Source organism: Mauremys mutica, chromosome 21, assembly GCF_020497125.1.
Source record: "Mauremys mutica isolate MM-2020 ecotype Southern chromosome 21, ASM2049712v1, whole genome shotgun sequence".
Lineage (NCBI taxonomy): Eukaryota > Metazoa > Chordata > Testudines > Geoemydidae > Mauremys > Mauremys mutica.
The window spans coordinates 4649248-4673106 of NC_059092.1; the positions used below are offsets into that span (position 1 = coordinate 4649248).

At 45.1% G+C, this 23859-nt stretch overlaps 1 protein-coding gene across 2 annotated transcripts in view; it reads left to right on the top strand.

Annotated features, from left to right (window-relative positions):
- The first annotated feature begins 8437 nt into the window (after positions 1–8437).
- The window catches only part of TTC34 (tetratricopeptide repeat domain 34), a 44231-nt gene continuing 28809 nt past the window's right edge, over positions 8438–23859 (top strand). The window contains exons 1-4 of one of the 2 annotated variants that reach the window (XM_044996446.1): positions 8438–8562; positions 10637–12303; positions 13830–14055; positions 19116–19308. In XM_044996446.1, coding sequence (XP_044852381.1) covers positions 10700–12303; positions 13830–14055; positions 19116–19308 — 2023 coding nt within the window. In that variant the 5' untranslated portion in view covers positions 8438–8562; positions 10637–10699. The remainder of the gene's footprint in view (positions 8563–10636; positions 12304–13829; positions 14056–19115; positions 19309–23859) is intronic. The other variant, XM_044996447.1, reaches the window with a different exon arrangement.

The window sequence follows — 23859 nt, forward strand, 5'->3', positions numbered from 1 at the left end:
TGTGGCGCTAGCAATGTGACCAAACTGGGCTAATTATTTCTCCTTCATATTAAATCCATCCCCATTGTAATGATAGTAATAATAACAGCAACTAGAGCGGGTTGGAATTTTTTCATTGAATTTTTGTGTGAGAGAGATGAAAAATTACCTTTTTTTTTTAAATAAAAATTTGTGTAGAAAATACTCATTTCTTTCTAAAATTTCCCTTTTTTGAGGGGGGGAGGAGAGAAAAAAAAACCTGAAAATCAAAAGAGTTTGGTTTGCAACTTTTCATTGAAACACTAGAAAATGTCAGCAAATAATATTTTCAAAAAATGCAAGTTGTGGGTATTTTTCTTTCAAAAATTTTCACAGAAAATACCTTCCACAAGCAGATCTCATTGCCTGTCTCTTTTTTCAGATAAGGAAACTGAGGCGGAGACCTATATCACTAGCCCTAGGCCCCATGGCACATTAGTGGCAGAGAAAGAAGTAGAAATCAGAAGTTTCTGAATAACAATCCCAACACTGCCTCTTTCGTAATCAATCGCTTTCAGGGAGGAAAAAAGCCTCAGAACTTTCCATCAAATCAACAAATTTTCTTTGTTATTAAAGATTCTAACTAGCCACTTTGTGACATTTGCCTTCTGGCTTTTATTTGGTCCCTAAACCCTCCTGGATATGATCCACAAGGAGGCATTATTGGCCACCATTTTCAGAAGAGACTAGTGAACTGGAAACCTTTGATTGCTAGCTGCCCAACTTGAGAGACTGCAAAAGGCCCTGATTTGCACAGCGTGCGTGCTCGGCGCTTTCTGAAAATCTGGCCCCTTGGAAGGGCGGGAAATGATTTTGGAAAATCTTGGCCCACATTTCAGTGTTTATGTCTTATCCCAAAAGTGGCGCTCCCAGGTGGGTAAGTGCCTGCCCTCTTGGGCATTGGCTTAGCACTGACACACAGGGAAGAACACATCAGCCCAGCTGCTTCAGAAGAAGACCTATACATCCCCTGTGCTGATATGTAGCAAGCACTAGCAAATCAAGGCAGAATGTATCAGCTAAGCCAGGGATAGGCAACCTATGGCATGTGTGCCAAGCGCGGCACGCGAGCTGATTTTCAGTGGCACTCACATTGCCCAGGTCCTGGCCACCGGTCTGGGGGGCTCTGCATTTTAATTTAATTTTAAATGAAGCTTCTTAAACATTTAAAAAACCTTATTTACTTTACATACAACAATCGTTTAGTTCTATATTATAGATATAGAAAGAGACCTTCTAAAAATGTTAAAATGTATGACTGGCACGCGAAACCTTAACTTAGAGTGAATAAATGAAGACTTGGCACAGCACTTCTGAAAGGTTGCCGACCCCTGAGCTAAGCTGTTGGATTGATCAGGGTTTTCCATGTGCAACCCTGGCATTGGCTGTGCTGTGAAATATGCCAGGCTTTAGCCATTGAGAATGCGTACATCTGCTGTGCTGCCATATGTACGTACAGAAAAAATCCTTAGTGGGATCGGGTTCAGTACCCCAATGGGAAGCTATAGCTGTGTGTGGGGCACCTAGGACCTCTGGCTGTAAAAGCACAGACCTCGACAGCCTGAGCTACTACATGCAACTGCATTAGCCCAGGCTGTAACAGGCTCATCAATCTCCACATATGGCCCATCCATCAGGAGAGGGGGACAGAGCTCCACACTGAGTGGGTGTGGACTACACAGGCACACCCAATGTCTCTAACATGATGCTGACTGGACCAGGCATCTCACAGCAGTCTGCCAATCAAATGACAGCAAAAAGGACGGGCAACAACACAGTTAACAGACAACTATCACTGAGACCCAAAGTCTCATGGTTCTATGGCCTGTCATTACAAAGCACCAGACTCCACCATGGCCTATTTATGGTTGCAAATGAACGGTTTGTTTTCCAACATGGAGAAGTAGGCCAGTTCCTCCTTAGATGCTGAGAAAGCCCTCTGCCTACACAATCCCTGCTTGTAAAATGAAGCCCGAACCCCTGAGATGCAGGTGTGTGTCTGTGGGTAATCCAGGTCTCCCAGTTCTAAGCACCGCGCTGTGTCCGGGAACAAGGCTGGAAAAACATTCTCATCTGACTTCATTAATCTAACTCTTGCTCATATATCAAAGTGTGGCGCATTTTCTTGTAAAAATGATTAAGCTGCTAATTAAGCTGTTTATAACTTGTTTCCCCAGTCGCTAATGATAATTAACATGCAAATTAGCTGAGGGAGGAGAGGCACAGGGGTCCTCAGTTCATTACCAAGTTAATTACTGTTTGCATACTTAAACATTACAGTTATAAATGGTGGCATTTAATGTAATGGGCAAGATGATAATTATACCAACGACATTTTGAAAAGTCATTTCGCTGTGTGTTATTTTTTCTGGGTGATTAATGTTTCCATGCCTGATTGATAAACTTAGTTCAAACGAATATAAGTTGGGAACATAGTGTAACCAAATCAGTTATCCCTAACAGTCACATGCTTTTCTATCCCTTTTGGTTATAAAGTTGCAGCGCAGGGAAAGAAGGAGAGAAAAATGTGTGGCAGTTCAATATTGAAATGTAAGGAGTAAAATAAGTTGATTAACACTAGTTCCTCACTCTCTGGTCTTGCAATGCTCAGATGAGTGAGTGCCTTATTTGCAGAGGAGCTGAGTCCCCAGTTTGGGTTTGTAAACATGAGCATTATTTATGTTGACAATAATAATGTCCAGAAGCTACACCTAAGCTTAGGGGCCCTTTGTGTGCATGTGTGTACACACACACACACGCATGAGTGTGCCCCAGAGAGCTTACAAACTGAATAAACAAGACATGCAAAGGATGGGAGATATGAAAGATAATTCTCCCTATTTTGCAGATGGGGGAATGGAGGCACAGAGAGATTAACTGTCTTTCTCAAGGCCACACAAGAAGCCTGTGGCAGAGCCAGGAGTTAAACCCAGATCTTCCAAGCCCAAGCACAGTGCCTGAACCACAGGGCAAAACCTTCCTCTCCATTGATTTCCACTGAAGTTGTAGGTGCTCAGCAGTTCTGAAAATCAGGCCCAAGCTAGGTAGATAAATGCCAGGTACAAGGCTCTGAGGTTCAATTCATAAAAGTTTCTCAATGTCTGCATATTTCTCAGTCAGTGGGAGCGAGACTGACCCAGAATTTCTCACTTCTGCAGAACCGGATGGGAAATGCCACTGGAACAGCTCAGATCATGAGATTTCAAACAGGAATTTCTACACACGTGGATTTTAGAGCAGTGGGGATTGGGAGGAAGAAGGGAGTGAGGAGCGATGACTATGGAGGTGCCAATCCATCTGTAATGCACTTTAGGCTTCCCCCAAAGAATCAGGTGAGTCATATCACACCGTGGGACGACCCAGGCTTCCACACACTGGATCATGTTTTACAAAAACTATAAAGAGATGAAAAACTGACCACTGGCTGAATAGAGGGTTAATGGAATGGTCCATTCCACCAAGACAAGGGAGGCTCAGAGAATTAAGTGCTCATTTTTTTTCTTCTTAGTAGGGACAATTGCTTTGCTCCTGGAACACAAGGTGGTTACAGATGATCACTGATTACTGCTAAGCCTTGCCGGGACACCCAGGAACTAAAATGCCAAATATTCAGCAACCACATGTAATTGCATCAAATCAGCATGAGCATCACTCAGCAGTTGTTATCAGAGCCTATGGAGACACTGGGACCAAACCAGGAGCCTTCTTCCAAGATCAAACCCCACCCCTTACCCAGCTTGGATAAGAAGGGCTTCCTCACTGGCTGATTGGGAGCTCTGCTTCACCCCCGTTAGCACTGGAAGGCAGGGAGCTAATTAATTTAGGCTGCTGCGTAGTTGTGTCCCATAGCTCCATCCCAAACAATAACTGCACCAGCAAAGCCTTTGAGGTGGCCCTCAGGGGCTTGTGCTGTTGTTGTTTAATCTCCATAATATTAATAAAAGGGTTACTTCTCTCTCAGAGTGACCATAACTGTCTTGTAATCTTGTTCAAATGCTCTTCACCAGTACCTCCTTTCATCCTTTGCTTGGATCATATGCATTGTAATTGTAATTGGGCTAAAGAGGTGGGTTACTGGGCAGATGCATAGGGAAATAGCAAAGGGTTTCTGCTTTCCTTCTCCCTCACCCATTTAGATATAGCTATAGATATATATCAATTTTGTTTCATGTACTGACTCATTTGTAATTAAATATACATAAGGAACAGGAGTGCCTGGATCAGCTGACAGGGCAAAAACAGGTGGTGGGAGCAGAGAACTTTGAATGGGACAAGTCATCCAGTAAAGACCAGTCCTACAGGGCTTTATTGAAGTGTAAACAGCACAAAAAGTTTTAAAACATTGCAGAGAAATTGAGGTTGAGTCATGAAATAAGACTTCTCCTTTCTGTAACAGCTTTCAGCCAAGGATCTCAAAGCACTTCACAACCATTGATTGGGTCACCTTTAAATGCCCCAGGGATGTATTGTTGTCCCTGTTGTTCTGACACATAACTCGGAGCACAGGGGCAAAGCAGCTTTCCCAACAAAGACCAGCAAGTCAGTGGGGAAAAAAAAGAACAGCTGATCAAGACAAGGAACTTCCGATACTTCAACCTTTGGTTTTGTGCTGAAATGAAACGTTGAGTTTTGATTTTCCCAACAGAACATTTTGATTTCAGCAAAACCCCGTTTTCTGACAAGAAAATGTTTCATTCAAAAAATTTGGGCCAGCCCTGCCGAGAATACACCTCCGGAGTCTTGACTCCTAATCTCCTGTTCTAACAGCACTAGGAAGGGGGGCACGGAGAAGATGTTCAGGGTGCCGATTTCCTTGACAAGAAAGGAGTTCCCTAGCTCAGTTTTACATCCAAGTTCTCCACAATCTACTTCTCAGGCTAGGCAGTGAACACGGAACGGAACACACTTGCGGATGAAATTTCATCATGAGGCTTCAAAGCTGATGGTATCCAGCAGAGCCTCTGGACTTCAGTGTCATGAGCACTCAATCACTTAGCATCTATTATTCAATACAGGCCAACTCCTTCTCTCCCTGACACCAGAGTCACTCCATTGTCCTCAACCCTCACATAGGTGTAGATAAGAGCAAGCTTTGGCCCCTTGACTCTAAGCAACACAATTGATAATCTCACTCTGACAGGTCACAAGTCATTTTTGGGGTGTTTTCTTTTTCTAAATGTAGCTCGTTGCTCCTAGGTTACAACCTCTTGCACCAAGCAAGGAACTCCTATCTTTCCTTGGACTTTCACTCTTCATGTCACATAGATGCAATGGTCAAGCTACCCTGATTCACAAGTTAGCTAAATCATATGTATTGAAGTTCTTCACTCTTTCCTCCTCAGCCCATTCCTCAGCACACACTGTTCCTCTTTCTCGCAAATACGTAGGAGACACACGATATGTTTTTGTCCTACTCATGCTGAACACACACACAGGAAGCATTGTTCAGGTCCTGAGGGTCTAGTTCACCCCTAACTTGACACTAAAGTGTTTTCAGAATCCCTTAAAGTCGGTGGGATTCTTTCCCTTGTCTTCAAGGGGCTAAGAACTAGGTCCCCGAAGTACATCCCCTCGTTCTCTCTGTCCATCACCCTCTCACTTCCGTGCATGTATTTAGTGCCTCTCCATACTCCTGCCAACCTCCACCTAAGCTTCAAAAAACGTCTGAAGATCCAGCTTGTCAGTATAACGATGATTGTGTCACTGTCACCCTCTAGTGGCCACACCCTCGAGAAAGGAAAAAAGCCCTACAACCAGTGATAGCTGAAGTAGTAGAGGCCCATATTTCTGGTCCCAAAGATCATGGGGTTTTATCCCCGCTCCCATCCATGTCTGTAGCATGTGGATTTATTATACTGTCTAAAATATGCGTGATGGGGTTCTATTGTTTCTCCTGTAATGCTTCTGTTGTGCCTTTGGCTTGTAACCTCTCTAGGCAGGGTCCTGTTATATGTAGCCCCCAGCTTTGTCCAGCGTTGCGGACACTCCAGAAACAAATACAACAATCATGATCATAAGTTCTTATTAGCACCCAGCCCGTATCTTTTTGGAGGAAAGTAATTCCATCCTCATGCTGCTGAACAGCACTCTTTGCAAGGGCACTCCAGCCAGCACGCCATCTGTACTCTCTACCTCCTCCAGCCCCCTTTAAAAATTAATCACCTGGCTACAACAACAGGAGAAGTTATTGTAAAGTATTTAATATTTAACTAGTGTTTGGAAAAACACTCTTCTTGCTCTTTCTCTGTGTTGGTTTGAGCATTTGCATCACAGTAATTCTTTACCATACGAGAGAAGCAGCATGATCCAATGTCTTGGACTCAGGACTGGGAGCGAGGAAACCTGAGGTCTATTTCAGCCCTTGACTCAGTATATGATGCTGGGCAAATTGCTTCACCTCTCTGTGTATCTATTATTCCCTCCTACCTTTTTCCAGTCTTGTCCACTTAGATTGTTAAACTGTCTCTTGTTACGTGCATGTACAGCACCAAGCACAGTGGAACTCTCATCTCATCTGGTGCTAAGATTATTAATATTTTTTTAATGAATGGACGACATTGTCTTTCTCCGTGAGCTTTGTATCCACAGGACAAGATGTCCCTGGAAGCAATGCCCAGACCAGTGATATGAAACCTCCCTCCCTCACACAGCAAAGTCAAATTATGGGAAATGATTTTTGAAACATGGACCGCAACCCATCGAGAGCACCAGCCTCATTGTGTTCATTCCCACAAGCTGAGCTCGAACCACAGTGAAGGAGGGATGAGGCCCATGTGTTTGATCAACTCAGCCCTTGCTAATGTGATTTCTATTGCAGAACTGTTCCTTTTTATGCCTTCCGGTCTTTCCTAGCAATATCACCTATGGCCTGATGTGACAGCAGTACTAAATTATTTCTTGATGACTCATTAGGATAATTAAAATGAAAGTAATCAAAGCCAAGTAATGGGCAATCTCTTAATAAACTGTCAAAAAAATCTATATTCATCATAGGGAATTTTTTCCCCTCTGAATGTCAAAGAATACAGATCAAGGAAAAGCTGGACTTCAGAATCATTTCTGGTTTGTACGAGCACTGTCAGGCGAGCCACATCCGGAAAAATATACCTTACCAGTGACTAATAATATCAAAAATCCATTGTGCACCATTGAATCTGTTTGCTCCCTTTCCACATTTCACTATTTTGGACAGTGAAAATCGAGTGGTCAGTTTCATTTTCTATTTACATGTCAGGTTCCCTTCCTGGCTGCCCATCCACATACTGCACACTGTGTTTGCAGTCTAATCCGCCAGGGAATGAATATAAGAACCTAAGAACGGCCATTCTGGGTGAGACCAAATGGTTACATTTGAAAAAAAAACATATTTTTAAAAAATGATTAATTTTTTTCCATTTATCCTCGACCAAATCTTGAAGTTCCCTCTCCATTTTTCATGGGCCAGACCCCACCACTGATTGCAATGGGCATTTTCCCTGAATAATGACAGAGGCTGGCATTGTCATAGGAGCCCAAGAAAGTTAGGAAGCCAACTCCCTGTGGGATTTGAATGACCCACATTTACAGAGCGCCTTGCGATATTCAGCAGAAAGATGCCGTATTGTGGCCTGACACTTCCTCCTCCATAACACTGCGAGCTGCTTCTGCGACGTGGAGCTGCCATGTCAGGGAGCTCAGCAAAGCCCTGGTGAATGACTTTGGGCACCACTTCATCACTGTCTCACCCGACTCCAGATGGGGAGCAGAAGGGAGACAATGACATGCCTCTGCCATGACAGCAAAGCACCTCCTTTGGGGGGGGATTGCAGCTAGGTCGTAGCTACATCAGCCCAGCAGCAAAGTCTAGCTGAGACCAGGTGGGTGAGGTAAAAACTGGTCTCTCTCACCAACAGAAGCTGGTCCAATAAATGACATTACCTCATGCATCTTGTCTCTCTAATGTCCTGGGACCAACCTGGCTACAACTACACTGCATGAGAGTAGTAGGACAGAGAGATAGAATCATAGGGTTAGAAGGGACTGCAAGCATCATTAGATAGATAGATAGATAGATAGATAGATAGATAGATAGATAGATAGATAGATAGATAGATAGATAGATGGGGTGTATAGAAATAGATAGATAGATGGATGGGGTGTGTAGGGATAGATAGATAGATAGATAGATGGATGGGGTGTGTAGGGATAGATAGATAGACAGATAGATAGATGGGGTGTGTAGGGATAGATAGATAGACAGATAGATAGATGGGGTGTGTAGGGATAGATAGATAGATAGATAGATAGATCTGGCAGCTCAGGCTTCGAGCCCCCCCAGTGCGCCAGCCATGGCCTGATGCCTGCACTGTGCAGCCATCCCCTGCCTGCGGGAACAGAAGCCTGTGTTAGTGTTTACCGTCTCCTGGGTAACAGGGCATGTGGCAGGATGAACGGAGCCAGCCAGTTCTCACCCCATCTCTCCCGGCAGCAGCCACTTCTCCTGAGTGCAGCCGCAAGGAATCTCCGAGATCACCCTGCACCTCCACCGCATGAGCGTGTTCAGACGTGAGTTCCCAGGCCCTGCTTGTGCCCGTCTCCCCCGGCCCCCTGCCCTCTGTTTCCTCTGCTCTTCTGTCCCATTGTCTGGGGAGTGAGCTGCTCTGGGTTTGGTCCCCGTCTAACCTTTGTAGATTCCCATCTTTTTGTAGTGGGAGGAGAGAATCTGACCCCCCCCATCCCCTCCAATCCCAAAGCTGGGGAGAATCCACGCAGACTTGGCTACTTGTGCCAATAGTCTGCCCCCCGCCTCACCCCACACACACACACCCAACCCCCCAGCTTCAGAAACAAAGACAGGCTGGAAATTGCCTCCTCCCTTTCCCCGCGTGCCCAGAAAAGCAACAATGTCTGAGGAATGGCCAACAGCAGGCAAAGCAGTGCGGGGGGGGTGTTTCTTTCCCAGCGTCCGGCTGTCAGAAGGAGTCTGATGGTGCAGTGCAGGTGGGGGGAGGTGGGAGGGGGTCAGACAAAGGGATGGGAGGAGCACAGATCAGAGCAGAGTCGGACAGAGCAAACGCCTGAATCAGGGAAGGGCATTTGGAAATTAACCCCCATTGAGCTAGGCGCTGCACGCGCACAAAATGAAAATACAGCCCCAGCACCAAAGAACTGGCATTCTGCGCATCCACTTTATTTCCTCTTTAAAAAAAAAATTGTAAACATTCAGTTTGGATGATGCAGCAAATGTTTTGGGAAACAAGTTATAAAAGGCACCAACTACAGGGCCCCAAATGGTATCTTCTGTGGGCCCAAAGCTGGCTATATACCTTTGCGCTTGCTGGTCAGGTAAACGGTGCTGTGTAGCCTCTGTTCTCATGGAAGCCAATGAGGGATGGTGAATTTACTGAGAGCTGGGGATTCAGAAATTAGACCTGAACTACTTCACTGATGTGCCATTGGGGCGGATTGCTGTCTCTGGGGTGAGATATGAGACTGATGTCCCGAAGGCTTGCGCTGTGGGCGTGGTGCTGTTTGCCAGGTCTCGGAGTGGCTGATAAGACTATGTGCTGGGCCTGGTTTTCCTGCAATACCAAAGCCAGAAGCTGCATTTTCCTGCTTTGCTGTTCCTTTCTTTCCACTTTTGTGAGCATTTGTCTTGTTTTATCTTCTTAGGAAACGGGATTGGACCTTCACAACAGCAGCAATAACAGCAGCTCCATCCCATCTCAGCTAACTTCTTCTCTTTTCCCCTATGATTGCCATCTTTGATACCCTCTGATAGACTGTCAAACAAGGGGAGGGTGGCTCCTTCTAAAAACTCTCTCCAGCAAAAGGGAAAGGGAACAAGAGGTGGTGTTAAAAATGAAAGCCTTACTTAATACTTTACCTTTCCAATGCTTTAACTATTTTCTCTTGCTTTCTGTATCTTTCATAAAAGGTTTAAATGGTTTGTAATGATGGGTTTACCAAGCTGAGGTCTCTGCATCCCAAACCTCAAACTTCATTTAAAACTGTTTAATGTTGGACAGTGACTGGATTATGTTAACACCTTTGACTCTTTGGGCCCATATGTTCCATCTAAATTAATACAACGGGTCCAAAAGCATGGTTGGGGGAAGGGAGGGAACGGCCCTCTGTGGTTTGGAGGCTAGAGAAAGATGTGCTTGATGGCGAAGGGAGATAGTTAGAAGACAGCAGCAGAGTAATGGTAGGTTTGTTTATTACACAAGTATGTTTAAATTCCTCCTCTCCAATATTTGACGCTGAAAATATTTCATATATGTTGTCAAATGGAATTTAACAACAAAATTCAGCATTAAATACTGAGGGCAAATGTCTCCTCTCTGTTCCACATGCAGATCTGTGTAGCCTATTCTGTGCTCCCCCTGATTCTTGTATCCACCCCAGGTCTACCATCATATCCCTAGATCGTGAGCTCTTGGAGGAGGGACCGTTTTTTGGTTATAGGTGCATACTTTTCAGTGACCAATTTTTTTGCTCTTTGTACGACTCTGTGACCTTCAAAACATCTGAGACCCTTGTTTGTGTCTGTCAATTTGATGGCTTAGAAAAAAACAACGGCTACCCATGAACTGTGGCAATGTGCTTAGTTCTAACTGCTCTAATTTCTGTTCCACAGGCACCCGAAAGGGCTGTGTGTGAAACCACACTTGCTGAAGATGTAAATGCCTCTGTGTTCAGAATGTCAGCTCAGGAGCTTGCTACACAGCTCTGCAAGGAAGGGGACCAGCACCTAGCCATGGATGAGCTGCCGCTAGCCACGGCTTTCTACATGGCTGCATTCAGCTGCAGTGCACTCCTGGCAGTGCAGAAAGTAAAGTCCCTTAGGAAGGGGCCCTGGGAGAAAGTGATAGCTACCCTGGAGACGTGGTGCACAGGCAAGAGTCAGATTCCCAGGATACACTGCAACAACTTGGCCATTGTGTCACTCAACGTGGGAATAGCTGCAGTCTTCCTATCCACCCTAAGCCCCAACAACTTGGCTTCCTCTGTATTCAAGCTAGAGGCCATGCTCAGGCAGGGGCACTATGAAGACGTGGTGAGCCGGTGCAATGCCCTGCTCAGCTTTCATCCCAAACACTCAGTGGAGCTGCTGCTGACGAGGGCTTTGGCCTGGATGCTGTTGGGGAAGCAATCTGGGAACGGAGTTGTGGACTATATCCAAGCTTTCGTGACGCACCGGGCTGAGACGGTGGCATATGTACGCAGCAGGCAGAGGGAACACCTGCCACTGGTGATCCAGACCTTCTCTGATTACCTCTCAGTGCACCGGGAGACAGGCCCAGATAGCAGGGCTTTGGATGGCCAGTTGGGTGACTGTTATGACTTCCTTGTTGCCGTGGCACCGAATGGCATCCAGGTATGCCAGGCACAGGCCGCGTACCTCTATGAGAAACACAAATTCGAGGAGTGTGTGGCAGTTTACAGCAAAGCTATGGAGGCCTTATCTGCTGGTAGCAAGCTCGGAGATGAGAGAGCTTTGGGTGTCCTCCTAGGCCGGGCCGCTGCTTACTTCTCCTTGGGTGGGCGGACACGGGAGATGATGCAGGACTTGATAAACGCCTTCAAGATAAACCCTGGCCAAGCAAAGCAGCACTTTGATGAGCTTTTCTCATCTTGCGCCACTGAGAGGATTAAAGAACAGGCCAGAGCTGTCCTGGATGTAGAGTTTGCGGCCTACAGAGAAGCTGTGCGTACTCGGCCTGAGCTCCGAGATGATGCTGGCACAGAACTGCTTTCCCCAGTCATCCACACTCTCCAGTTCCTCATTCAGATCGCCCCAGGGTCCAGGCGTGAGCTGAGTGTCCGGCTGGCAGATTGCCAGCTGCTGAGCAAGCAAGTCAACAGCGCTCTGAGGATCTGCAGCCACCTCTTGGAGTCTGACCAGAATACTTATTACAACAGCCTCCTGGTCCTGCGAGGGTTTTGTTACCTCCACGCCAATGACTGTCAGCAAGCCCTGCTGGACTTCCAGAAGGTCATCGAGCATGACTCCCCACACCCCAACAGTTGTGTGAAAGCCCTGTGCGGGCGGGGACTCATCCGGATTTTGGTTGGCAGTCCTTACCTCACGGCCCTGGATTATATCACTGCCTGTCGACTGAGATTAGATGAAACCATCCTCACTGTCAAGTCCTATGTGCCTTGGAACCAAAGAGGGCTGCTCCTGAAGGTGCTCCAGGAAGAAGGGCAGAAGATACTCCAGAAAAAACCATCTCCAAAAGGCAGCTCAGCCTTCAGGCAAAAGAAAGGAGCAGGACTGAATGGATTCCTGACAAAAGAAGGGTATGGCATGGGCAGGTTGATTGTTCAGGTGGAGGGGAATGGGATACAGACCCTTTCATGTCTAGGTCACCAGTTGGTGGGAACCCAGCCTAAACTGGTAGTGGGCAAAAGCCATTAACATCTGAGGGCTGCTCAGTGTCCTTGATGAAATGAGATGGAGGGATCTCACTCTGGTTTCTCATGGAGTAGATATCCACATCACCAAAACAGTCAGTCATTTTTGGTGCTAATAGGCCCCCGCACTGGAAGTCTCAGCAGAGTTCAAGCCCTGAATGGGCCATGGAGACAACTCTCCTAAGTGCTCTAAAAGAGGTCCTACCAGATCAGGGATGAATGATTGCAGGGGAGGCTTGATTTTCTGCTATCTGTGCTGCACCTGGTTTGAGGATAAAAGAGTAAGTTCCTACCCAGGGCTCGCAGTCTGGTACCATTGTCCAATGCTAAATTAATTAATGTAACACTTAAGTGGAAAAACAAATCAAAGCAGAGTTATGGCATCTAAATCCATTTACGCTTCTGCTCTACTTTCTCCCGGGGAGGGTGCTATAAATAAGATTAGCAGAGCTGGTTGTATTTTTCAGTTGATTTTTTTTAATGAAAAATGGCTTTCTGCAGGGGGGAGGGGCGGAAGGGGTTGTGAAAAATTTTATTTCTTTATAAATTGTCAACTTTTTCAAAGATGAATTGAAAACCAAAAACATTTGTCTCCAGTTTTCAGTTTTTCAGCCAAAGAAACAGAAAATTGCTGTAAAACATTTTCAAAACCACTATTTTTTTCATTTCTTTCTATATTCTTCCTGGAAAATACTCAACTATTTTCTGACCAGCTCTAAAGATTGGAAAAGAAATGAGTTTAGAAATTTGGTGGCAAATGGAATATCCCACTCTGACAGCAGAGTTTGGCCTATACAATTGGGGATACTTTAGAGAGGTCTCTTATTTATAATAGCTAAGTCAATATAGCATTTTGCTTCAGTAGATCTCAAAGCCCTTTACAAAGCAGGTCAGTATCATTATCACCATTTTACAAATTGGGAAACTGAGGCACAGAAAGAAAATGATTTCCACATAGTCACCCAACAGCAGAGCCTGGACTAAAACCCAGATCTCCTAAGTCCCACTCCAGTGTTCTTAAAGCAGGAGGCTGTCTAACAAGTCTGTTCCCATGTACATGTGTTAGTGTTTTATAGCAATTTTTAGTTCTTCAACTGAGATAATACATTATGTTCTATACTTGCTATTTTTATTATTTGTATTGAATGGTGTCTAGGAGTCCCCATCATGGACCTGTACCCTCTTTTGGAGCCAGGCTTTTACCTGTACTTATAAGCTCATTTGCAAATAGGCATTTGATGAAATGTTTACAATGTGGCTCAAATGTTTAAGCGACAGGAAGTTCACCGTTGCTGGAGACAGTGAAGTTTGGCTGCCATTTTAGTACAGGGCTCATTCAGAGCCAGCTGCACTGTCTGACCGATAGAGAAGCTCCACCAGAACTACGAGCAGTTCTTCCTTTGTTTATGCAGGGATGCTTTTGGGGTTCACCAGCTGGCGTCTCTCTTGATGGAGCTGGACCCTTCTGATGAAGCATCTCAGATCCTGTGTGCTGATGCCCTGTACCAGCTGGATCGGGTGGAAGAAGCTCACAGAATCCTCTTGGTCGCCCTCTCTAGGAATCCCCAGAGATCTTCCATCCTGGCCAGGCTGGCGCTGCTGCAGCTGAAGAAAGGCTTCTTGTATGATGGGACTCAGGTAAAAAAGTATCTGGCTGGCAACACGGGCAAGACAAAGTCCTGTGGGTGACATGAATGGGGAGTCCACAGGTCTCGTTGGCTGATGTTAGGGATGCCGTATGTACACACTGAGTGGTGTTTGCGAGAAATGAACTATTTGTGCGTCGTGATCTGGGACAAGAATATTGGCACAGCTCTGGGGCGAGCTGCTTGGAAAATGGGTTAATCTTTCATGAACGTTTTCGTGAAAAATTAGTCCCTTTTCTTGCTGGAGATTTTCAAATTCAAAACTTGTCAACCCGCTCTAATTCTGGGGAGTGCAAAGTTTCCGATGAATTCCCAGGGCTTCGTCACTTCCCTGTGGCTAGTTACAGTGGACCTACTTACGGATCCCTTCACCCAGCAGTGTGGAGCCTTTGGCACAAATAGTGCCATGCACATGTGGGATAACATCCTTATTGTGACCAAAAATAATACAGTCCTGGTCAAGTGCATCTCACGTCTTAAATTAAAATCTCTGGTGTGCAGTAAGACTCCATAGCAGCAGACTCAGGGTTGGAGACATGGTGAAGTTCAGAGCTAAAATTAGATTTAAGTATCCCAGCCACTAACAGAACTTTTATGATCCAAACTCAGGCTTGGAAGGGGAAGCTCTTGGATCGTAACACAGGCTGTGCAAGGACATAACCAAATGCAGCCCATTCATCACATTGCATTTAATGACACCTTTCATCAGAGCCTTTTAACTAGATAGAGCATGATTGAATGTGCTGCTGTGGTGGTAATATCATTGATGGATTGGTAATTTTCCCTTAAAAGGGAAGGAAATAGCTATTGCCTTTCTTCTGCAGCTACCTAGTCTTGCTAATGAGTCTCTGCGACTCTTTCCCGGTGGCTACGAGGCAGCAAGAAGATCTGCAAACTGTTGCCTTATTTTAGGAGCTCACAGGCTAGCAGATTCATGTCTCTTGAAAGCAGAGAACGTGTCTGTGTTTATGGCCCTGTAAATAAGGCAGTAATCTTATGAAATGTATTCCCTAGTGGATGGGTAAAAAATTACTGTCTGCCACCGAGTCTCTGTGGATTCACTCTACACACAGGTGGAAATCCTTGATTGAGAAATGCAGTTTAAATCCTACGTTCACCTAAAATCTGAGAATATCTAATTCCCTCACCAACCCCACCTAGGAAACCTAATACTTGACCCATCAGGTGAAAAGCTACCAGGAAGGTGAGTGACTAGGAAGTTGGGGTACAATGAACTCCATTTCTAGCTCTGACCCTGGTTGGTACTTACTAAGAGAACCAGAGGTCCCTTCCCCTCTCTGGTTTTAGGTAACAGCTTGTCTTAAAGAGCACCCAAGTTCCAAGGTAAGCTGATATTCAGAATCTTCCTCTTAGCACCTGCAGACTGGTTATCATGTTCATTGCATACACACAGCTCCCACTGAAACCAAGTTTGGAAACTCTAGGAAGAAGTGTTTTGCCACAGTAAAACCACATCCACTCATCGTACCTTCCTAACAATGTATGGCATCCCAGGGTGAGAGCATCAGTGGCACATATATGTATGGAGGAGGAAATCAGTAGCCATGATCTGATGCACAGTGCTGGCAGTGGCACTGAATCTATCGGCTACAGCAAAGCTCTAGGAGTCAGGACACCTGTGATTCCTGGACAAAAACTTGCTGCATGAACTTTAACAAGTTCTTTAACTTCCGCATTTCATTTGATCCAAATGTGATAATAATTAATAAGACTTGCCTACTTTAGAATGGGAGCTCCCTGGTCAGAAAGTGTGTCTTCCTGCAGATCAAGGTGGAGCCTAGCATATTGCAGGTGCCACTAAAATATAAATAGAGTAAGAAAAATATTCAGCTTAATATAATATCACTAGCAGAAGTGTTTGTGGGTCCTTGGATAAAAGAGACAAATGCTTGTGGGCGTAAGGAGATTGCTTGTTAAATTGGAAGGGATTCGAGAATTTCTATTTCTGCTAAGCAGATATAACTGCCAAGATTAAACAGTTAAATGACCGGAGTTTGCCAGCAGAGGACACTGTTGCATTTTTAAACTATGTAATAAATCCTCCAGATGAAAAGGAGAAAAGTATTCCACCAAACCAAATGTGTTATTTTTTCCCTGTGGAGCATAAAACTTCTGTGCTTTGTGCTGAGAATGTGAGAGCTCTGAGTGAATGATACCACTCAGAGTTCACATATAGTCCTTGGAAAGTCTGACTTTCAACAAACTTTTTAATGTACTTGTTATTTGGAGTCACCATTTTTTTCCCTTTTGGATGTGCACAAAAACAGTGGTTGAAAATCCATTGCTTTATTCTTTGGCCAGGACATGTTACCCAAGGGGGCATATTCCATGATGGAATCCCACTTGAACTCTGAAACTGATGGCATAAAACTTCTTGTGGAAGTTTTTCTTTCCTTTCCACAATTTTCCAAGTCTTACAAGCTTTCATAGCCATCAGGAACACTGAGAAAATCCTGAAGATCAGTGTCTGAAAAACAGCAGCAAATTTCCTTCACTGCCACCTGCCCCATAATGTGGCAGCTCACATGCCTGCACTACTCCGCCTGCACTCGTTTTGTAGTAAGTGTCCATCACTGCAGAAGTGTATAGGGTAGGTGCAATCCTGGAGTGGTGAGATTTGACAGCTGCATGCATATGGCAGTGAAGAATGGAGCCTAGTTCAGCTTTTTCTCATCAGAATTGGTACCTAAGGGGTGCGGGGAAGGGAGCATCTGAAATCACTACGTTCATTTTGACTTCAATGCCTCTTTATTCTATTTGCACCATGTTTTATATGAAAAAATGCCTATCCAAGTTGTGAAGTTGCCTTTCTGGTGCAATGGAAAGCACACTTTCTAAAAGGAGGTAATAAAGATAACCTGACCTTTACCCAGCAACCTTCCATCCCAAAAGCTCTTTGCGAATGAAATGAAGTTCATGTCACCCACCACTAAAATGCATTCATCTGTGGCGAAGTGTAACAGAGCACAGCCACTTTTTGAACAGTCAATACAGTACCTGGCTGAAAGTGCACAGAGAACTTACCATAGTCGAATGTGATTTTTCTGAGTTGGAATTTAGCCAGAACATTGTTCTTCCTGTGAATACTGTAAATGGGATCTTTAATGATCGGTTTATGTGTTATCATCCAAAAGATAGCAGCACAGTGGCCTTCAGCACCATAGGGGACATTAGAGGGAAGAATCCCTCTGTTGTGATAATTGGACCTACACATTTACCCTAATTGTCAGTTCAGCTGTAAAAAGTACTAACCAAGAGTGGTTCTTTGATGACTTTTCATGAATTCCTTGGTTTTTGCTTTTGTGGCCCAGATAAGTAACTGAGATTCTTCCCCCAGTCTCTCCACAGACCGAATCTCTTTGGGGCCATTATGGTTCGGTTCAGCTCTCTTTGAATGTTGTGAATTTTTTCACAATTCTTTTCCCTTTTCTTTACCATCTCTAATAAGAACCAACCCAAGCTTTCTCCTCAAATTCAAAGCAAATCTACTCCAAAGCTTGGAATTTTGGATAACATTTTTCCTGCCTTTATTTCAAAATGTCTGCTGTTTCCATGTTTCTTGGCCCATCCAGAGCAAGAGAGAGTAGTGCTCACAGAGAGAGATTAAAAAGACTGGGACTTTTCAGCTTGGAAAAAAGACGACCAAGGGAGGTATGATAGAGGTCTGTTAAATCATGACTGGTGTGGAAAAAGTAAATAAGGAAGTGTTATTTACTCCTTCTCATAACACAAGAACTAGGGGCCACCAAATTAATAGGCAGCCGGTTTAAAACAAACAAAAGGAAATATTTTTTTCACACAACGCACAGTCAACCTGTGGAACTCTTTGCCAGAGGATGTTGTGAAGGCCAAGACTATAACAGGGTTGAAAAAAGAACACAATAAATTCATGGAGGATGGGGCCACCAATGGCTATTAGCCAGGATGGACAAGGATGGTGTCCATAAGCCAGGGGCAGCTCTAGGCATTTTGCCGCCCCAAGCACGGCAGGCAGGCTGCCTTCGGCGGTATGCCCGCGGACCCTCCGCTGGCAAGCCGCTGAAGGCAGCCTGCCTGCCGCCCTCGCGGCGACCGGCAGAGCGTCCCCCGTGGCTTGCCGCCCCAAGCACGCGCTTGGCGTGCTGGTACCTGGAGCCGCCCCTGCCATTAGCTCTGTTTGCCAGAAGCTGGGAATGGGCGACAGGGGATGGATCACTTGATTCCCTGTTCTGTTAATTCCCTCTGGGGCACCTGGCATTGGCTGCTGTCGGAAGACAGGGTACTGGGCTAGATGGACCTTTGGTCTGACTCAACGTATGGCCACTCTTATGTTCTTCTAGGACATGAGATTATCCTGAGAATGACATGCTGTTGCATTTGAACGCCCAAGTATTGTATTGCCAGACTGGTTATTTCCTCATGATGTGGAGTCTACTTTGAGATTGGCGACCCTTCTAAATGATAGGCTCTCGCTCCGTGTCTGTTAACCTCTCCAGGCTGACAGTCTCTTGTGGAAAGTCAAACATGTCTATGTCATCCCTCCCTTTACATTTATTATAAAGGGGAAAGTAAAAAGTGTGTTAACCACAGCAATGCAAAGCCCATGGAATTTATTTGTGTGTGTGTTTCAAGAGATGGACAGGGAATACTGGACCTTGAAGGGTGAGGGTTGGCAGGAGAGCAAGGTGGCAAGCTCCCCTGTGTGGATGTGAAAGGGGCGAAGTTACAACTCCCGTATTTGACCTCACATACTTGGAAGGTTTGGGCTGCACTGAAGTTATTTGGAAAATGTTTTTTTTCCTTGCTTTAGAATTGGAATAAAAATGTTGACACTTTGTGACTCCATCCTACCCCACCCCTCCCTGCTTTTCATCACTGTCCCTGGGGATCATGAGCCCTGGCTGAGAAATACCTGCTCTAGCTCAATCCCAGACTGTTAGACTCAGGAGTGTTTACCTGCGTCTGTGCCCACAGTCCAGCTGCCTCTGATCCTTTCTGATTTCCCTGTATGTCCATTTAACCCTCCTCCCCTTTTTCTCTGCCCTTGTTAAGTTGCTAAAGAAAGTGATCCAAATCGGAGACACTTCCTGCCTCCTGCTGATCATGGATATTTTCAAAGACGAAGACCGGAAGCTGATGCAAACTCACTGCCACTCCAGGGCTATGACCATCCTGAAGAATAAGCAGGGAGATACTTACGTCAAAGAAGCTATTGCCAACCTTTCCTTTGCTATCATTGCATCAGGTAGGCTTATGAGAGGTTTACTTCTGTGGGAAGTAGGCCAGTGTGTGGACAGACGTCAATCCTCATCTGTTATTTCTGCTTCCCTCTAAATATGATGATAAAATGCAAACAAAATCTTTGCGGGGGCAGGGTGGGTGTAAGTGGCTCAGGAGAAGGGTTCTGTTTGCCATGATCACTCTCCTCCAAGTTACTGGCTTTGAAGTAGCCCAGATAGACAATGACCAAAGTCCTTAACATCCAACAACTACTTTGTGCCAGTGTGAAATTAGCTGGTTGCGCTCCGTGTAGTTCCCAGATGTTTAGGTTAGATGTTAGGGGAGTAAAGCTCTGGAATAGGCTTCCAAAGGAGGTTGTGGAGGTTTTTAAGAACAGGGTGGACAAACTCCTGTCCGGGACGGTCTAGGTTTACCTGGTCATGCCTCAGCACAGGGGGCTGGAGCTGGTGACTCTTGAAATGCCCTACATTTCTATGATTCTGTGAAAAGTCGTGCTGGTCATCCTGGTCATCTGGAAATTCCCCTGCAGAACCCAGCCACGGCTAGCAGCAGGGAGGCATCATCCTTTAGCGGAGAGGGCAGCACACTCAGACTCAGGAGATCTGGTTTCTGTTCTCAGCTCTGCTGCTGACCTGTTGCGTGACCTTGGGTAAGTCACTTCACCTCTCTTTCCCCTCCCACATCTTGTCTATGTCTACTGCTAGGTCTATAAGGGGACAGTTTCTCTGTGTCCTTGTGCAGCACCCAGCACAATGGGGGCCTCTAGACACTACTGTAAAATAAGTAATTAATAATCCAAGGAGCGATTAAAATGGCTGGGACTGTTCAGCTTAGAAACGAGACGATCAAGGGGAGGATATGACAGAGGTCTATAAAATCATGACTGGTGCAGAGAAAGTGAATAAGGAAGTGTTAGTTACCCGGTCACATAACACAAGAATCAGGGGTCACCCAATGAAATTAATAGGCAGCAGGTTTTAGCCAAACATAAGGAAGTACTGCTTCACTCAACGCACAGTCAACCTGTGGAACTCATTGCCAGGGGATGTTGTAAAGGTCAAAAGTATAACTGGGTTTAAAGAAGAATGAGATAAGTTCATGGAGGACAGGTCCATCAATGGCTATTAGCCAAGATGGTCAGGGACGCAACCCCATGCTGTGGGAGTCCCTAGAATTCTGACTGCTAGAAGCTGGTACTGGACGACAGGGGATGGATCACCTGTTCATTTCTTCTGAAGCATCTGGCACCGTCTGCTATCAGAAGCCAGGATAGTGGGCTAGACGGACCATTGCTCTGACTCACTCTGGTAGTTCTCATAAATGATTGTAATGGTGTTTTGGGGCTGTGGTCATCTGTTCACTTTGGCTCAAAGAGTAAAATTTTCAAAAGTATGTCACTGAGGAGCCCAGAGTTTAAGGCTCCACTTCACCAGTGTGATTAGGGACCTATGTCATTTAAGCCCATTTGAAAATTTTACAATGGAGTCCTATTGACGTAGGGTCCTTACTGTCTAAATCACTTTTGAAACTTCTCCCCAAGCTCGCTGCCTTGTTTCACACAGGGTTTGTTTCACACAGATGGCAAGTGGCTTGGAATGGCTTCTGGATTAGTTCCAGTCTGGGCCAGACTACGTAGCCGGAGAGAGCTCCACATCCAATTCTCAAAAAGAACAGGAGCACTTGTGGCACCTTAGAGACTAACAAATTTAAGCTTTCGTGGGCTACAGCCCACTTCTTCGGATGCAGCCCATGAAAGCTTATGCTCAAATACATTTGTTAGTCTCTAAGGTGCCACAAGTCCTCCTGTTCTTTTTGCGGATACGGACTAACACGGCTGCTACTCTGAAACATCCCATTCTCAGTTTGCTAAACCATTTAGTGCCCTGAAACCTCCCATGTTAGTAATGTTGATGGGATATGTTCTGTTTCCTCTGTGTTAACCTATGGTAAATATTGTAAATGCCACCCAAATCCCTCTTATCCACTGCTGAGCTTCCCTGCTCCCATGAGTTTGCGGGTGTTTCAGATGCATGCCTTGCTAAAAGGTTACGCACCTGGCTGTAGGCATTAGAGGTGAAACATCATCTAGCTTTCCCCAAAGAGAGGGGCTGAGCTAATTTGGAAACGTCTCTGGCACATTCTAAGCAGAACTCTATTCTTATGGAAATCTGACTTTCACTCAGAGCAAATGTTATGACAGTAGCATCTAGAAGAAGAGAGATCATGAAAAGAAAAGGAAAACTGCTAATTGCCTTGAGGTAGCTCAGTTCTACAGCCAGTGCATTCTGGCTTATCAGCTTCCCACTTGCTTGGGGCAGATGCTTGTTAAGAAATGGACATGGTCTTTTATTGGTGCGGATCATTGGTGTGGAGCATATCTTGAGGGTGAAAGCCTTGTTACTGAAAAGGAATTGCTAAATGGGCATCCTCTGGCACATGTCTCCAGGCAGCTGTGCAAAAGGCTGTACTCACTGACCTCCCAAGGAAAAAATTTTTACAATGGATCCAATATGGGGGCACCACTGTTATTGATCACAATCCTTAGTACATGAAGATGCTTATCAAAATTGCTTTGAAAGGAAGGAGGTGAATGAATGAGAGATTCATGCTCTGCAGCCTTCAGATGAATATATTGTACATTTCATAGCCAAATGATTGATTTTTGGGGATCAGAGGAAAGGGAATCCTAATATCACACATTCACATGTCTTAACCTATGGCATTATATGGCAAGACAGTGAGACAGACCTGTCTGGGTTATTGTTATTTCTGATTCCATCCCATCTGATCCAACCAACTCCTTTCACTGCTAAATCATTCTGCTTCTGCCTCCCAATATCCCCTCTCATCCAGAATATTCTTTCTCCCAGTGTGCTGCCACTTGTAGGTTATATCTACTAAACCTTCAGAGGTGTCCTCCTAACTAGCTGGGGCCTGGCCATACTGGCTAAGTTGCCATATCATGCCCCTTTGAAGCGACATTGGGTAGTGTGTCTCCCTTTGCTATGCACCAGAAAGGAACGCTGCTCTTTGCTAGGGTATAGTGGAGAAGTGCTTTCAAGCCATTCCCTCTTGGTTTGGTTCCAAATATCAACAGCATCTCTGATTTCTTTGGCTGCAGCACCACACTGTTTCCTTTGACAGGTCCAGGTCCAGTTCCCACCAATGAGTGAAGGAGGAGAGGGGACCATTATAACTTCCTAGGGAGAAGCTTTCCAGGTTTCCTAGGAAACTCAACTCAAACTGTCTGATCAAAGCAATTTCATGACAAACAGCAGAAACCAAACCAACGGCAATTGTGGGATTTCTCTTAACTGCATGCAGACATTTTCAAGGACAAAGATGCAGAAAAGGAATGCTGAGCAATCCCTCTTCTGAGGGAACCTCACATAACCTAAGAAGGTTTGGTAAATAAATAAATACAGCCACAAAAGAGCAGCTGTCATCTTTGTGAGCCTGCTGCATTGCTCTGTAAAGCAGGTCTTGCTAGTTGTCAGTTTGGCAAATGTTGACTAAAACAGTGGCCATCAAATGAAATAACATGAAATGGAAACTGACCAACAGCCCACCAAAATGAGGTCAATGGAATGCAAAGATGGAAGTTCAACAAAACTCTAAGCCTAGACAAACTGAGAGCCAGGATCTCTGCTGAGTGAATGACCAAGCACCACTGGTTTCATTTGTACCAGAAGAGAATTTGATTCTCTCCTCTTCTATATAGGTTCTTATATCGCCCTCAGCACCATGATATCTGAACACTTTCTAGTGGCATATTAAGCAATGGGATTATTGTCTGTTCTGAGTCTCTTGGGTGGTCATTTCTGTCAAGCAAAAACATTTTTAACCCTTTTAATCTCCCCTACCTTTAAAACTGCAAGCAATCAAAATTAAGCAGAGAAAAGAAAGTATCCATGTATTTAATGCATGAGGAAGGCAGTGTGCTCCATCAGACAAGGCCCAAGCCTGGAACTCAGGAGACCTGCATTCTGCTTCCAGGTCTGCCCTGCGTGTATGGCCTTAGGCAGGTTACTGAAGACCTGATCCCAAGCTCAGTGATGTCAATGTGAGTCTTTCCCTTAGGCCTAGATTTTCTAGAGGATTTACTAACTCTGAGTTCTTCAGTTCTGGGTGCCCAGCTTCAGAGATCTAGGGCCTGGTTTTCAGAACTTCCACTGAAGGCACCTCTCTCCTAACAGTTTCAAATGTGGCTGCTGACTTTGGTGCCCCAATTTTTCAGAGACTCTGGGTGTCAAATAAGCCAACAAAAAACATGGGGCACATCTGAAAATTTCATACGTAGCTAATTACAAGCTCCTCCCCCAAATCCCTTCAGGAGACCCACTTCTGCTGGGACACCTGCCCATAACCAGAAAGCAATGACAGCTAGCTGGGGAGATCCACTGCGTATTGATTTGTTTATTTTATTTGGAGCCAGCAATCTGTGCCCCTGACTGAGCTATGTAACTGCATGATCTTACTGGCGTTACCCTCTGCCTTCCTTCTCCATCTTTGTCACAACGTTCTTTTTGCTTTTTGTCTTTGTAAACTCTTTGGC